The sequence below is a fragment of the Bos javanicus genome, chromosome 9, assembly GCF_032452875.1.
Source record: "Bos javanicus breed banteng chromosome 9, ARS-OSU_banteng_1.0, whole genome shotgun sequence".
Taxonomy (NCBI): domain Eukaryota; kingdom Metazoa; phylum Chordata; class Mammalia; order Artiodactyla; family Bovidae; genus Bos; species Bos javanicus.
The window spans coordinates 32,095,348-32,111,173 of record NC_083876.1 but is presented as its reverse complement, the minus strand read 5'-3'; the positions used below and the strand labels follow the sequence as shown (position 1 = coordinate 32,111,173).

The 15,826-nt window shown below is 37.1% G+C and overlaps 1 protein-coding gene across 1 annotated transcript in view; it reads right to left on the bottom strand.

Annotated features, from left to right (window-relative positions):
- FAM184A (family with sequence similarity 184 member A) overlaps window positions 1-15,826 on the bottom strand; it is a 123,499-nt gene that overhangs the window by 11,840 nt on the left and 95,833 nt on the right. The window contains exons 10-14 of the mRNA XM_061427452.1: window positions 12,488-12,700; window positions 10,059-10,212; window positions 4,900-5,027; window positions 3,361-3,545; window positions 2,775-2,921 (exon numbers count right to left, since the gene is read on the bottom strand). Coding sequence (XP_061283436.1) covers window positions 2,775-2,921; window positions 3,361-3,545; window positions 4,900-5,027; window positions 10,059-10,212; window positions 12,488-12,700 — 827 coding nt within the window. The remainder of the gene's footprint in view (window positions 1-2,774; window positions 2,922-3,360; window positions 3,546-4,899; window positions 5,028-10,058; window positions 10,213-12,487; window positions 12,701-15,826) is intronic.

The following is a 15,826-nucleotide window of genomic DNA, read 5'->3' as shown; positions in this document are numbered from 1 at the left end:
CTATTTCTTAGATACAATGTTTTTACTAAGATACTATACCATTCAAAAAAAAAATGATTTCTATAGAATATCTAAAAACCTAAGTAGGCTTTAACACCCAGCACTAGAGAAGATTGCTGGTAATCATTCTGTAACAGATACAGAAGTCTTATCACTATTTCTACAATGTTCTCTAGGTTCTCTCCTTTAGATTTCTGTCCCCATTTCATTTCCCTGGAGTCCAAACAAGGGCTTGGGACAGGAACAGAAACAAGAAATGTCCAGTTGCTTTAGAGGCCCCTCAGCTCCTGATTTCAACCTTGCAGGTAGACCCACGTTCCTCTGGTCCCTCCAACACACCCACTGCCGAGGACCCACAGGAGGTTCCTGATTTTGAAGCTTCAAAGTCAGTGTGCAGTTGACTAGGAACTTTAATAGGGTGCCCTTAGTTCTTTGAAACAGGCTGAAAATAGTCCAAAAGTTGTTCTTCCCAGTTCCTTAAACCAAGATGGACCCTCCCTGCATTCCACCTATGTCTAAATCCATTCAACAGATCCTAGCAGGCTGCATTTGAGGATACGGGTCAGAAATATCCAACTGTCTAAAATTCTTCTTTTCAATATGGAAGCCACTAGCCCATATGTGGCTATTAACATTTATATTAGTTAAAATTAAATGAAGTTAAAAATTCAGTTCCTTGGTTTCACCAGCCACTGTCTGAAGTGCTCAACAGTCTTTGTGGCTAGCAGTTACTATACTGGACATTTTTGCTGTTACAGAAAAATCTGTTAGACGTTGCTGGTCTAAATACATTTGTATGTGTGTTTGTTTTTAACTAAGTGAGTAGATACCTAAAACTAGAGGCTAATTTCATGATGATAGCAGGTGAAAAAAGAAATATGGTTGGTTTAGCATAGAAAATGCTTCTAGTTAAAGCAGAAAAAAATGGTAGATCTAGAAAATCAGATAAAATACTTGACTTATGATAATACCAATTCTTTGATTAAAACTGAATAGTAAACTATTTACTATCTACTGAAAATTTATAATGTTCAAAACCATAAAAAACAGAAAGAAGTAAAAACGATATAACCTTTACTCTTTGTAAATTAACATTCCTAAGGAGACAGGACACACGGACAGACAGAGGTTATTATTACTGTGAGCATGGTTTTTCAGAGTATGAAGTGGGAGATTTTGCAGCCTCTGCCTGATAAATAACACAGAGGTCAGAGGAAGGGAAAGCCCAGCCCTGGGGTTTATTGTAATTCATTTCTGCAAAATGTGTGAGGATATGAGCTCTTCTACACAGCAGGTATCTGAGCTCCTAACTGCAGCTCAAAAGGATTTAAAAAGTACCTCCAGTAACCACAAACACCAAAAACCACTATGACTGAGGAAATTATCTCAAGAGTCTCTACCATTTCAATGGTAACTTTATGAATTAGTAAATATTATAGGGAATCCTCAAAATTTTTACTTGTAAAATATTCCCTGAGTGCCAACTGATGGGAAAATTCTGTGTAGGTCCATCAGAAAGAGCACCTCACTTCAGAGGCCACTGAAGTAAATGCCAATGACCGGGGTAGGGGGTCAGGTGTGGGGGGGGGCTGTTTTCTATTTCAGCTGTAATAAAGTGGGCATATACGGTACATATGTAACAATATTTACTATGAGACTTGGCTGGTTAAATGCAGGAAATGAGAGATGACTGGAAGAAGGTAATAGGAATGACACAGAAGGTTATTCTAGACTGTAGAGGACAACACAGGAGACTCTCAGAAGGAAACTCATGTGTCGGTGTGGCTGACAGCCAAGTAGCAGACAGGGAACACGGATGGCTGTGCGAAGAGGCAGAGAAGGCACACCCGAGCCAAAAGTTTGACTTTGAGGGTAATGGAATTAAGTCACTATTTTGACTTTATCAAACTCTGTGGAAATACTTACATTTTTTAATGAAGACTTTTTAATTGATTGGAAAAAGAGATTGAAGGTGAATAAACCATATGATGCAGCTCAGAGTAAATTATTTCTGAGATAACTTAAATTGGACCACAGTTTAGGCCACAGAGATGGAGTGAATGCCAGGTGCATTGGCTATAGAAGTTTATAAATCAATATAAAAAAGAGAGGGGCAAGTAAGTTAAAAAAAAAAATACACAACAAAAACATAAACCAGTAATTAGAACTTTGGGTTTTAACTATATAGGAGCCACTATGTATAAGCATAATTTTGTGATATTTTACCTTTATTGATTTCTAAAATCATAAATCAATCAAATGCTTGTTGTAGGAATTCAAACAATGTGTAAATAGAGTAATACAAAATAAGAAGGAAGTTTTTGCTCTTCTCCATTCCCAATATCTCCTAATCTAGTTCTTACAAGGAATTACTACCATTAAGAGGCGTATTTGTTTCTTTAAGATATTTTGGTATTTTGGCAAAATATGTATTATTAATATATATAGGATCATAATAATCCCACTGGTCACAATATGGATATCTTTTGTGTTTTCACCATGCTGTGATAGGTCATGATCCCTGAGGGACACTGGACAAATATTGTCCTAGTACAATTGTAGCAGCAGCAGCTGATTAAACATATTCATTCAACTGCTTTCTTCTAATTAAATAATATATTATATTGCAATTACCATCTGTAATATGGCATTAAGTTTTCTTTTTAAAATATCACTTAATTCGATTCAAGGCTAGCTAACCTGAGGTGAGACACAGTGCTTCTCAATTTATTTATTCTCCACATGTGAATTTTCTTTAACATAAGGTGACTTACGACACTTGTAAAGCTGCATTTACTTCCTTGAGTAGCTCGTTAGTCTTATTAAAATCTGCCCGCATGATATTTTTCTCTCTGAGGTGGTCTGCTGTCATGACATCCAGCTCTTTTTCAAGTCTCTTGTTTAAATCTTGTTCATGCAACCTGTTTAATTTATTTTTAGTTAAGAGAATGTTATTCTGAAGTCAAGCTTTCAAAACTTTCTATATTCTACCAGATTTGAAATGGTTTTTAGGTATAATATATAGAAAATTACAAAATCATTGGAAACAGTCTAAAGTACTTACTTTGCTCTAATCTTCTAGCTTGTTAAAGTTGTCTCCTTTAATGCTTTTTTAAATAACATTTTTAAAAGATTTTACTTATATATAATTTGAAAAGTTAGTAAATGCATATACATCATTCAGAATATAAACATTTCTTTTACAGTCAAATGCTAACATAGTCAACAAAGTAAAAACTGGTCTTCAGTATCTTACTGGAAGGCTATCTAGTCATGAAAATAGGCATGTATTGTTAAATACCATTGCAATAGTCTTTCAGGTAACACTGAAAATTCCTTCTGCAGTAATTAATGGCATACCTCATCTGTTGGTTGGATTCACTTCGTATTCTGAGAATTTCTTTTCCCTTAAATTCCAATTCTTTGGTCAGGGCATTTATATTTTCATGAAGGTGCTGCACCTCCTTATCCAAGTCTGAGATGTGATGCTCTCTGTGTCTTACTTCATCCTGTAGATCTGTTATTCTGCACATGTGCTCCTTACTCTGGAAAATAAATAGTTCTGAAAAGTTTTCTACCTATTCACTTTCTCTGTTTAAGGGGAAGAAAATGACATACTGGAATGTCAAATGTAATAAATCTGACATTGCTTCAAAAGCAAACTGCTGAAACCAGGAAACCTCTATTCTCATATATATAAGGAAGTGTTTATATAGATTCAGTTTCAGTAATTTCAGGGCCACAGGGGACTCGAAAGACCATATAAACACATCTCCCTCATTTTACTGATTAAGAAAAGAATACCAAAGAGAGGATTTGTCCAAGAATGACTTATAATCAGTGGCATAGCTGAGATTAGAACACAGGGCTCTTATGTACTCAGAAAGTTATGTGGTCTTGATGTAAAATGCTGGTACCATTGTCCTTTCATTTAAAAAGGACCAGCCTCTAATGAAGGCCATCCCCAAACACATACATCCTGTTGCTTAGAAGACTTCATTTGCTTCATGCTGGTCAAGCAGTTATCTTGTCTGACAGATAAGCTCCCTTCCATCTTCCTAGAAGTCACTGCTTTTGGCAAATTCTGCAGACCTAGACATTGTCAATTCCAGCAGCAGTCTAGCTGAAGAGAAAAGAACTTACCTCCATGGTTATAAGGTAGTTCATTTAAAGCTTTCTAGTAATGAAGGAAAATTTGAGCTGATCATTTAACATATTTGAAGAACAAAGTGAAAGCCATTAGTAATAAACTGATAAAGAATGGCCTTCATTGTACTTTGCCTAGAAATCCATTTCATCCATATATTCAGGATACAAACTATCTAATTAAAGACAGTACTTATGAGAAAAATGTAAAGTGTGAACAGTAGCTGTGCTAGTGATATGGAAATACAAATTATCTTTATTCTTCCTGAGGACCTGCTACTTCTATGGCTGTGCTATTTGATATGGCTATTTATAGTCAAGTTTAAATTAACTGAAATCAATTAAATAAATTAATAAAAACTAATTAAAAAATCAGGTTCTTGGTTACACTAGACATGTCTGGCTAGTGACTACCTTAGGACAGATATATTAAAACAACAGGTCCCTCATCATGGCAAGTTCCACTGGACACTGCTGTTTTATAGTATTCTGTTTTTACTCTTTGTATTATTCACACTTCATTGCTTCACTCAAAATGCAAATAAAATTCAAAATATTCAATTGAAAGGTCATAAACTGACCATTATACTAAAGTCAAATTACCTATTTCTATTTAAAAATAACTCTTTAATATAGACAGTAAATAATTACTAGTGAAATATTAGTCATTACAAAATAATTTTCATAAAATTGTGAACATTTTCAAATCTGTTCACATTTAAGAAGTCATCACAGAACCCAATGCTCTTTTACCTGTCTTCTGCTGATGTCTATGCTTCGCTCTAATTCCATTTTAGCAGCTGCCAATTCTTGATGATGATTATGCCTTAACAAATCAATTGCAGCTGCATGTTGCTGGTTTAGTTCAGAGCGTAAGGAAGCTGGAATCCAAGGGAAAAAAGGGATTTAGTGTATTCTAAAAATATTAGTATTTTAGATAAAATTTACAAAAATTACAAAGTATTTACAAAGTATTATTTTTTAAAATTAGGACATATATATTTCCATTAAAATATCATAGAATTGTGTATACCTCTTAGACTACTACAGACTATCATAAAGTATCAATTTAGAGGTTTATCTAGCTTTGATGAGGATAAGAAAATTTTCAGCTGCTCAAATGAATCAAGGTATTTCTGTATAAGCTTTCAGTTTGCAAGCAAGGTGCTAACAGAAAGGAAATTTTTAAAACTCTTCTCACTCACTAGTAGAATATAACATATATTTAGGAGGGAACTTCCCACCCAGGTAAGACTTCTTCCACAATATCCCTCAATGATGTTAAGCACTATCTGGTAAATGTTCCTGGTGATTTGGAAGTCATCATTTTAATCTGAATTTGAGATTATTTCATAAAAGCCACACATACCGAATGCCAGGTACTATACTAGGGGAGAATAAAATATAACCTTGTTTTTATAACTGCACAGGCTAGAGAGAAAAACATCATGTCAAGGAGTTAAGTGGGGTATCAGAGATGAACACGGGTTATAATGAGAGTAGGGGGGATGTCAAGAACCCAGATTTCCTAGGAGAAGGAAACTGGGGATAGGATCACAAAGGAATTGTCACAGTAACACAGGCTAACATATGCAAAAGCAGAAAGAACCTGGTCTATCAGACAAACTATAAAAAGTTTGGTGTGGCAAGCGCCCAGAGAGCAAGTAGTCATATTGGAAAGACAATGGAGCCCAGTTCTGAGAAAGCTTTTTTTAATACAAATGCTTTCCATTGCATGTTTTGATTCACGGTCCTCAAACTAAGATACTGAAAATGTGTGGACCTATGCCATCTTCTGAAACATGATATTGACCTGAATATTTCTGGAAAAGTCACTGTTTTTATATTAATACTGAAGATATGAGTAAAATACAAATTAAAAATTTCAAAGCTAAAACATGAGATTTCAAAGAAATGCTATGCTTCTTAGAGAACAAATTTATGGTTACCAGAGGGAGGGATAGTTAGGGAGTTTGCGATGGACACGTACACACTGCTATATTTAAAATGAATAATGAATAAGGACCTACTGTATAGCACAGGAAACTCTGCTCAATATTATGCGGCAGCCTGGATGGGAAGGGGAGTTTGGGGGAGAATGGATACTTGTATATGTATGGCTGAATCCCTTTGTTCTCCACTTGAAACTATCACAATATTGTTATTTGGCTATACCCCAATATAAAATAAAAAGTTTGTTAAAAAAAAAAAAAAAGAAATGCTGTACTTGTAGCAAATCAATTTAGGCTCCTCCCAAGAGCCTCCTAAGTTTTTTCCCCTGGTGCTGGGCTGCTTCAGAACTTAAGGAAGGACACAAGAAATCAATGAAGGATTAAAGTCACATGGTGAGACTTGAGTTAAGCAAAAATTAACCCAACTGGAGTCTGGAGAATGGACCGTAGAAGAGAGATTAGCAAGAAGGCTGTGGCAATAATTCAGGTGAGAAATGGTACAACCGTGAATCAAGTGTGGCAGAAGGATGAAAGAAGAGGAAACAGATACAGAGAATATTTAAGAGGAGGAACTAACAGGATGTGGAGTGAAGAAAAAAGGTTGAAGGCACCTCCTAGATTCATAGTTTTAGCAACTCAGTAAACAGTGATACCATAAATTCAAGTGGAAACTTTAGAAATGGTAACATATTTTAGAAGTGAGGGAGATGGTGAGCTAATATTTTAAAACATAGAGTGTGAGTTAGAATATCTAACAGTCTAAAAAGTTGTAAAAGGTATAAATCTAATTCACAAGGCAAGTAGTTTGGTCTGCTAAATCGCTTCAGTCGTGTCCGACTCTGTGCGACCCCATAGACGGCAACCCACCAGGCTCCCCTGTCCCTGGGATTCTCCAGGCAAGAACACTGCAGTGGGCTGCCATTTCCTTCTCCATAGACCTTCTTGGTCTAGAAATACATATTTGGAGTCACAGCACAATAGATGGTCAATGAAGCCACAGATGGGTGTAAAAGCAGAAATAATCAAATTGGAAAAGAAGATACACAAATGGTAAATGAGCATGTGGAAAAATCCTCAATACCATTAGCCATTAGGGAAATGCAAAGTAAAATTCACAATGAGATATCACTACACTCCTACCAGAATGGCTAAAACACAAAATAACACATCGAATGCTGGTGAGGATGTGAAGAAACTCGGTCACTCGTACCTTGCTGGTGGGGATGTTTAACAAACTAAACATATGATTATCGTATAACCAACTCCTGCCTAAATTTGCACAAAAACTCCTGCAACTCAACTCCTGCCTGAATTTGCACAAAACAAATGGATGTCCTTCAGTGGGTGAAGACAACAAATAAGAGAGGTCAATACTACGGGGACAACTACTGATACATGTAACAACCTGAATGAACCTGCAGAGAATTATGCTGAGTGGAAAAAAGCCAATATCAAAAGGTTATATATTGTACAATTCCATTTACAATGTTCTTAAAATGCCAACATTAAAGAAATGCAGAAGAGATGAATGGTTGCCAGAAGTTAAAGATGGGTGGGGGAGTAAAGTACATGTGGCTATATACAGGCAGTAGGGATTGCATGGTGATGGGAATGTTCTGTGTCTTCTGGGTCTGCATCAATGTCAACATCCTGGCTGTGACATGCACTTTAGTTTTGCAAATGTTACCTTTGGGGCAACTGGGTAAAGCATTCAGAGGATCTCTCCGTACTATTTCTTATGAAAGTGAAAGTGTTAGTCGCTCAGTTGTGTCCGACTCTTTGAAACCCAATGGACTATAGCACACCAGGCTCATCTGTCCATGGGATTCTCCAGGCAGGAATACTGGAGCAGGTTGCCATTTCCTTCTCGAGGGTATCTTCCCAACCCAGGGGTCAAACCCAGGTCTCCTACACTGCAGGCAGATTCTTTACCATCTGAGCCATCAGGGAAGCCCACGTGTGAATATACAGCCTCATGTGAATCATCTCAGAAGAAAAGGTTTATGTGCGTGCTAAGATACTTCTGCTGTGTTTGACCCTTTGTGACCCTATGGACTGTGGCGTGCCAGGCTCCTCTGTCCATAGGATTCTTCAGGCAAGAATACTGGAGGGGGTTGTCCTGCTCTTCTCCAGGAGATCTTCCTGACCCAGGGATCAAACCTGTGGCTCCTATGGCTCCTGCCTTACAGCCAGATTCTTTACCACCGAGCCACTAGGGATGCCCACATGTGATTCTACAATTATCTCAAAATAAAAAGTTTAAGAAATCACAAGAAGTCCTTTTGTCAACAAAGACATATTTAAATCATGTTTCAGTGGACAAGGGTTCCAACACTTGGCCCATGTTTACCTCTCCTCAGGAAGAGGAGGGCGCTCTAACGACCTGGCCTACAAGTCCCAGCAGCAGCAGAGATGATGAATGGGTCAACGGGTTTTCCATTTGAGGCCCCAAATAGTCACAACTTTGGTCTTCTTTTTTCTCAATTCTTACTTTGAAAAGAAAATTTCACTGAAGCGTGACAAAGACACAAAAAACATTAGGAGAATTTGGTTTAAAAAAAAAAACAAGGAAAATAAAATGACAGGAATAAAAAGTTATTGAATGACATTCAGATCAGATCAGATCAGTCGCTCAGTCGTGTCCGACCCTTTGTGACCCCATGAATCGCAGCACGCCAGGCCTCCCTGTCCATCACCAACTCCCGGAGTTCTGAGACGTCCATCAAGTCAGTGATGCCATCCAGCCATCTCATCCTCTGTCGTCCCCTTCTCCTCCTGCCCCCAATCCCTCCCAGCATCAGAGTCTTTTCCAATGAGTCAACTCTTCGCATGAGGTGGCCAAAGTACTGGAGTTTCAGCTTTAGCATCAGTCCTTCCAAAGAAATCCCAGGGCCAATCTCCTTCAGAATGGACTGGTTGGATCTCCTTGCAGTCCAAGGGACTCTCAAGAGTCTTCTCCAACACCACAGTTCAAAAGCATCAATTCTTCGGCGCTCAGCCTTCTTTACCGTCCAACTCTCACATCCATACATGACCACAAGAAAAACCATAGCCTTGACTAGACGAACCTTTGTTGGCAAAGTAATGTCTCTGCTTTTCAATATGCTATCTAGGTTGGTCATAACTTTCCTTCCAAGGAGTAAGCGTCTTTTAATTTCATGGCTGCAGTCACCATCTGTAGTGATTTTGGAGCCCAGAAAAATAAAGTCTGACACTGTTTCCACTGTTTCCCCATCTATTTCCCATGAAGTGGTGGGACTGGATGCCATGATCTTTGTTTTCTAAATGTTGAGCTTTAAGCCAACTTTTTCACTCTCCTCTTTCACTTTCATCAAGAGGCTTTTGAGTTCTTCTTCACTTTCTGCCATAAGAGTGGTGTCATTAAAAACAAACAAAAAACCCTTTAAATACATTTGTTTTTTTCCAAACTCAATTATCTTCTATAGAAAAGGTAATGATTTTAACACCTCAAAGATAAAAATCCTATTTAATATAACCTCTATAAATACCCATATAAAAAGTCAGACCAAAATATGACTTTCCCCATTGAAACAAAATCCTAAAGTGGGGGAAAAAAAAACCCAATATGATGATACAGCCTAAAGACATGTGGTTCCATGCTTTCTATTCCTTTCAGTCACTTGATAGTGGGGAAGTATGAATGTCACGGACTAACGCGTTAGTCCCTTAATGACAAATGGAAGCCCCACTTTGTGTCGCTTACACAGCCAAAGTACAGAGAACGTTGAGGGAACCTCACTTTACCACGTGTGTTCTATCCATTCTACTCCGCCAACACTTGCTCCTTCATCCAGTAACTTCAAATATAATAGGAACAACACTCAGATAGTCATTCTGAGGTTTCAAAGATTAAGAGTACAGTTTTGTAATTTCTTACTGAATTTCAAGTTAGAAGGATGTAAAAATAAATATGATAGGAGTATAATCATTTCAAAATACCAAGCATAGCCTTTCCTTCATCTTCTAATTCAAACCGAAGTGTCTGAAGTTCCTGTTCCATTTCTATCCTGAAGCCCTCCATCGATTCTCTGTGTGCATCTTTTAATGATTGAAGCTCTGCAGAATGTTTCTGTTGTAAATGACTTTCAAGAGCCTAGAATGAGAGAAACATACTCAAATTATTATGCCAGACTACAGGAAGGGAAATGCAAACAAAATAGAAAAAATACTAAAACTCATTATTTAAGGAAAACAGATCTCTAATTCATTTCAAGAAAACTAGATATAAGATCATCACCAGAAAATAAACTAGTAGGTTCACTTCAGCAGCATAATCATCGTGAATCAGAGTCAATATATAGTGTTTGTATTGAGATATAGACCCTTTACCTAGGGCAGTTTCCAAATGAAGCTATTTTCTTAAACAGCTAAGGAGATGTAAACCACCAAAAATTAACAAATAATTCTTCTGTGTGCATAGACTTAGACTCAGCAAAGAGGTGGAGGAGGGCAGATCAGGAAAGATCTCCTGATTAGGAAGAGAGGAGGGCTTTTACAGCTCCAACCTTAAAAAGTGTTTGTAGCTTTTTCCTACAGTCATCCTTTCTTTGCTCCTGCATTTGTGAACAGAAGCAAAAGCTCTGAGAGGATGTAACTGGAAAACTGAAGACTTTCACGTGGTTAGTTTTAAAAGCCTAACCAGAGGAACAGACTACGTACATGTGGCCAAGATAAGGAGAAAATATATGGCCACAAAGCTTAGGGTACTTCAAGTGTAGAGACAGAACTGTGCCAGGAAGGGTTTTTCTTACTGTAATCTATAAAGGTTTCCGAGAAAGCGACCACATTGTAAGTAGGGCTGTGTTTCTTCAATCACTACTCTAAAATGCTTTTAAAAATTATTATTTGGCTACTTATATTCTTTCTGAAACATAAAGTATAGGTTCCTTTGAATATAGGTAAAATAAAGGACTTTGAGTACAGGCAACATGACTTAGGTTTAGCTTGGCTACCTAATGACAGACAATAAAATTGCCATTTCTGATTTCTTCTGAAAAATGATTATAGTTCTGAAAAGACTGTTTGTATAAAATTAAAGTATGATATGTAAGCTTATGTGTTATCGTAATTCACAAATGGAATCCAATGAATAGAGTATTTAGCAATGCTAAGGTTGAATTATTAACCAAAGGAACCCCCTTGATTTTTTTGGACAATATCAATAGACTAAACTTACTGTACAAGCAAATTAGTTGTTTTTAAGAGTATGACATTTTTCTTTTAACAATTTTTAAATAACATACCATTTCTTAAAATAGTGTCTATACCCAAATAAAGAATTAAAATGTGTATATGTAGTAACAGTAAGGATGGTAAACATTATTATTAGTAACTTTTTCTATCACATCTTTATCTTAATTATCCATAAGGTCCTTAAATTGAGAAATACAGTGTTAAGAAATGAACTACACTAAAATTAATCACACTAAGGCTAAGTCCAACTAACATTTTAACACAGAACTAAATAATGGATATGGGGAGATTCTGGCATATAATGAAACCAATAATGTATCTTTTCTGAGTGATCACCATATAGTGATACAAACAGTATACAGGGAATTGTACTATTTTTAAATGTCTCCAATTTCATTTCATTGTGAGTTCTGTGCATAAGAAAAAGCATGAGGGGAAAAAATGGAGATAAAAACTTTAAATGCTTTAGGCACATGTATCTTTTGTAGATCTAGACTAAAAGAAAAAATTAAAAGTTGGATGAAAGGCTAAGTTCAAGACCAGTATTAAGAGATTACAGTGATAACAGTAATGACTAAATTTATGTAATCACTGCTAACACATGACAAACCAGAGCTTTATTCACATCATGACCTTGGCCTTTTCATGGGAAACAGAAATAACATATGTCTGCTACAGTGTACAGTTAAAGTGAAACTGAAAGTCCTTCAGTCCTGTCTGACTCTTTGCAACCCCACGGAATACTCCAGGCCCAGGATACTGGAGTGGGTAGCCTGTCCCTTTTCCAGGGGATCTTCCCAACCCAGGGATCAAACCTAGGTCTCCCACACTGCAGGTGGATTCTTTACCAGCTGAGCCACAAGGGAAGCCCGGGAATACTGGAGCGGGTAGCCTATCCCTTCTCCGGCAGATCTTCCCTACCCAGGAATCGAACCAGGGTCTCCTGAATTGCAGGCAGATTCTTTACCAACTGAGCTATCAGGGAAGCCCTACAGTGTACAATTAGTGTATGTGTTTAATCACTGTGACCCCTACAAGAAGTCATAGCCTAGAAAACACATTGAAATAAAGCAATACATACTTTTTTGGAGCAAAAAATAAATTCTTTAGAATCGTAAGGTTAACAGTGATCAGGCTGTTGGGTTACATTTGAACGTATGTCACCTAAAACTTACTCTTTGTTCCTTTTCCTTTTCTTCTTCCATGGTTTGAAATGCAAGGACGTGTGCTTCTTTTAAAGATTTATGTCTCTGTTGATGCTGCTCCTCTAATTCTTCGAGCTCTTGTGTCAGTCGCTGTCGCTCCTGTGTAAACTGAGCTTGCAGTTGCTGCAGAGAGGTCTGAGACTGGGAAAGCTGCATCTCCAGATTCTGTTTCAGGAGGGAAATCTGCCACAGGAGGGCACACAAAGAGGAATAAATACAAGGACTATTTCACACAGTGCCTATTTAGGGGGAAAAGGCATTTTGAAGATATTAACAACTGCAAAATAACTGCCTTAAAGTGCCCACTTAAAATGTCTTATAGTATATCCTAGATGGCTAATCTTAAGGTATTACCACTTTTATTCTGTTTTCAGTGCATGTGTGCTCAGTCGCTTTGGGTCGTGTCCGACTCTGCAACCTCACAGACTGTAGCCCGTCAGGCTCCTCTGTCCATGGGACTCTCTAGGCAAGAATACTGGAGTGGGATGCCATGCCCTCCTTCAGGGGATCTTCCAGACCCAGGGATTGAACCCGCATTTCCTGTGACTCCTGCATTGCAGGCAGATTCTTTAATGCTGAGCCACAGGACTGTTTAAGGCTGTGGGCTCTGAGTTAAAATCTTAGCTCTGCCACTTGCTTCGGTCAACACCTCACCAGGCCACGTGACAGAAAAGAGCATTTCTACACACAGTTTACTCAGAATAGTTCCTGCCACGTACAAAGATTAACTGCTCAATGAAAGCCAGCTAAAACTATTTGAGCATTAAAGAAGTACTCTTTAAACAGTTTATCAATTTAGAATTTAGAATTCTTGTGTAAAAAACATTTTTATTTTTGAATTTTGATTTAATTCAAAAGGATCTGCAGAACTTCAAGCTTTTTAAAAAACCACAGACCTCTCACAATCTTCTAGTTACAGCCTTGTAATAATGACAGGTACTTTTCTTTCACTATGGAGAACTTATTTGTTCCTTCTATTGAAAACATCACCCTTAATACATCCGCACTGCCTCTGCATGTTTTAAAATACATGCAGAAGTACATTAACCAAAAGAAGCACAAAATATGTATAAGCATCTGTATATATGTGTGTGTGTTCACATATACATTTGTTGAAACCATTTTATTTGATCTGTTTCTCTTCTCATATAACAAAACTATAAACTTGAAACTAGATGACTCAATCATATTCTACAAGTCTGAGGCTAACGGGAACTTAAAAAAAACAGATAAAAAGTTGTCAAATATGTCCCATTAAATAATAAGATGCTGTGTTTATATGTAGATAGAACTGTTTCTGCGGCCAAGAAAGCTAATGGAAAGAAAAGACTTTAAAGTGACTTTCTGTAAATAAGAAAAAACTTTCTTTTGGTTGATGGAAGGTAGACATAGGCTGCCTCACCATGTCTTACCATGAAGGTACGTGAGAAAGTAAATGATAGGCTGAAGAATCACCAGCAATGTAAACTGAGAAAGAAAAACGAGAAAGAATGAACTGGAAGACAGGAGAGGGCAGAGGCCAGCAGCAGGAAACAGGCACAGACTATACCGAGCTTCAGGTAAGTGACAGCTGTCTGGAAGGGTTTGGGACAAGGGCAGGGTTATACATCAGGATTAGTAGAAAAGGTTAGCACATGCCTTTGTGGAGAGGGTCAAGTACTGATGAGAAATGATACTACTGACACATGTTCAATCTGTTTTAACATATTTCCAAAGAAGTGACTTTACCTATTGAAAGTTACATGAATTCTACTCACTAACTTCCAAATAAGCTTAAGATTTCAGAGGTTATTTCCATGTTTAGAGTCATGGTGAACTGCAACACTGTGACCCCGGGCAACACAACTCCATATACTTCTAAATGGCAGTAGCACTGACGATTTACAGCTCAAATAAACCCCGCGAACGTAAAAACTGCAGGAGAAAGGCACAGCAACAGCTAAGCCTTCCTTGTGGGAGCTGGAGGGCCAAAACAAACCATGTCATGTGATTTCTCACCATTTTGTGCAAAGAAAATCAGGATGAAATGAATACTAAAGACAACCTCCAAAGAAAAAAAGAATCAAAAAAGGGTAAAAGGTAATCAAATGTGTGTTTGTGAACCCCAATGTGTAAAGTAGTAGAGTTAGCTGGTTCTTGAAATAGACAAGGCTCCTACCCACTCTCTTCCCAAGTTCAAGCCTAGTCCCAGACCCAGAATAGGGACCCATGTGACTGCCTTGTCCCTGGTGACAACCTACTAGAACATATATGAGAACATTAGGGAAAGACTACGTTCGTTACATAAAGAATAATGACTGATCCTATCAAAGCTATTATTAGGCCCCTGGCCAAGTGAGGACGAATTTACCCAGTGAACAAGCTCCTCACCAAGCCATCTGCCCTGGGATGCATCCAAGTCCACTCAAAGAAAAGTGGCATAGCGTTCTGATTTGGACACAGGCACCACACGGGCTAGTGGTGGCCCTGGATCCTGTCCTCCAATTAAGGGTGCATTTAGGTTAGTAAGAAGCCAATCAGTTCACAGCAGTGTAGCTTTTTTTTCCTGAACTATTTCAAAAGGTCACTGTATCAAAAAGAGCTCCCATATGTTAATTTGACTATAATTTGACTCACACTTGAACCAGTTAAAGATGAAATTTATAAAGAAGTACAACATTTAAAATTAATGAATACCACAGTTTTGTTAACAGTTATACATTTAAAATCTAAGCACACTTTTTAAACCTCTCCAGCTTAAATACTTTAAATATAATATACTTTACCTTGAAAGAACTCCAAAGTAATATTTTTAATTTTAGGATATATGATTAATCTTTATATTTAAGCAAATATAAAGAATATGCAAAAAGACATTATCATGCAATTTAGTCCTCAAGTATACTTAGTTTAGACACTTTATATTCTTAATTTTGAAAGCATATGAAAATAATATTAAGGCTATCTAAAAATCTTTGGATTCATGCTCAAAACAGTAACATTATTTGTAAGCAGGAAGCCTTTATCATGCAATGCAGCGTCAAAACTTATTTTGCTCTTTTAAAAATTAAATTAGTAGATGGCATTAAATTGTCAGCCTTTATTCAGCATGAAAATTATATGGCACTTTAAAGACAGAAATAATGAGCAAAGCAATGTAAAATGAGCTGTTTTATAGCTATAACTTAAACAGCAGAGTTTAGTACATTTTATGGAAATACATATTAATATAAAACTTCATTAATTTAAAATAAAACAAAGATAGACTGCATTAAATAGTCTGGGTAACTTACATCAATACTCTCATTACAGTATTACAGAAAGGCATTT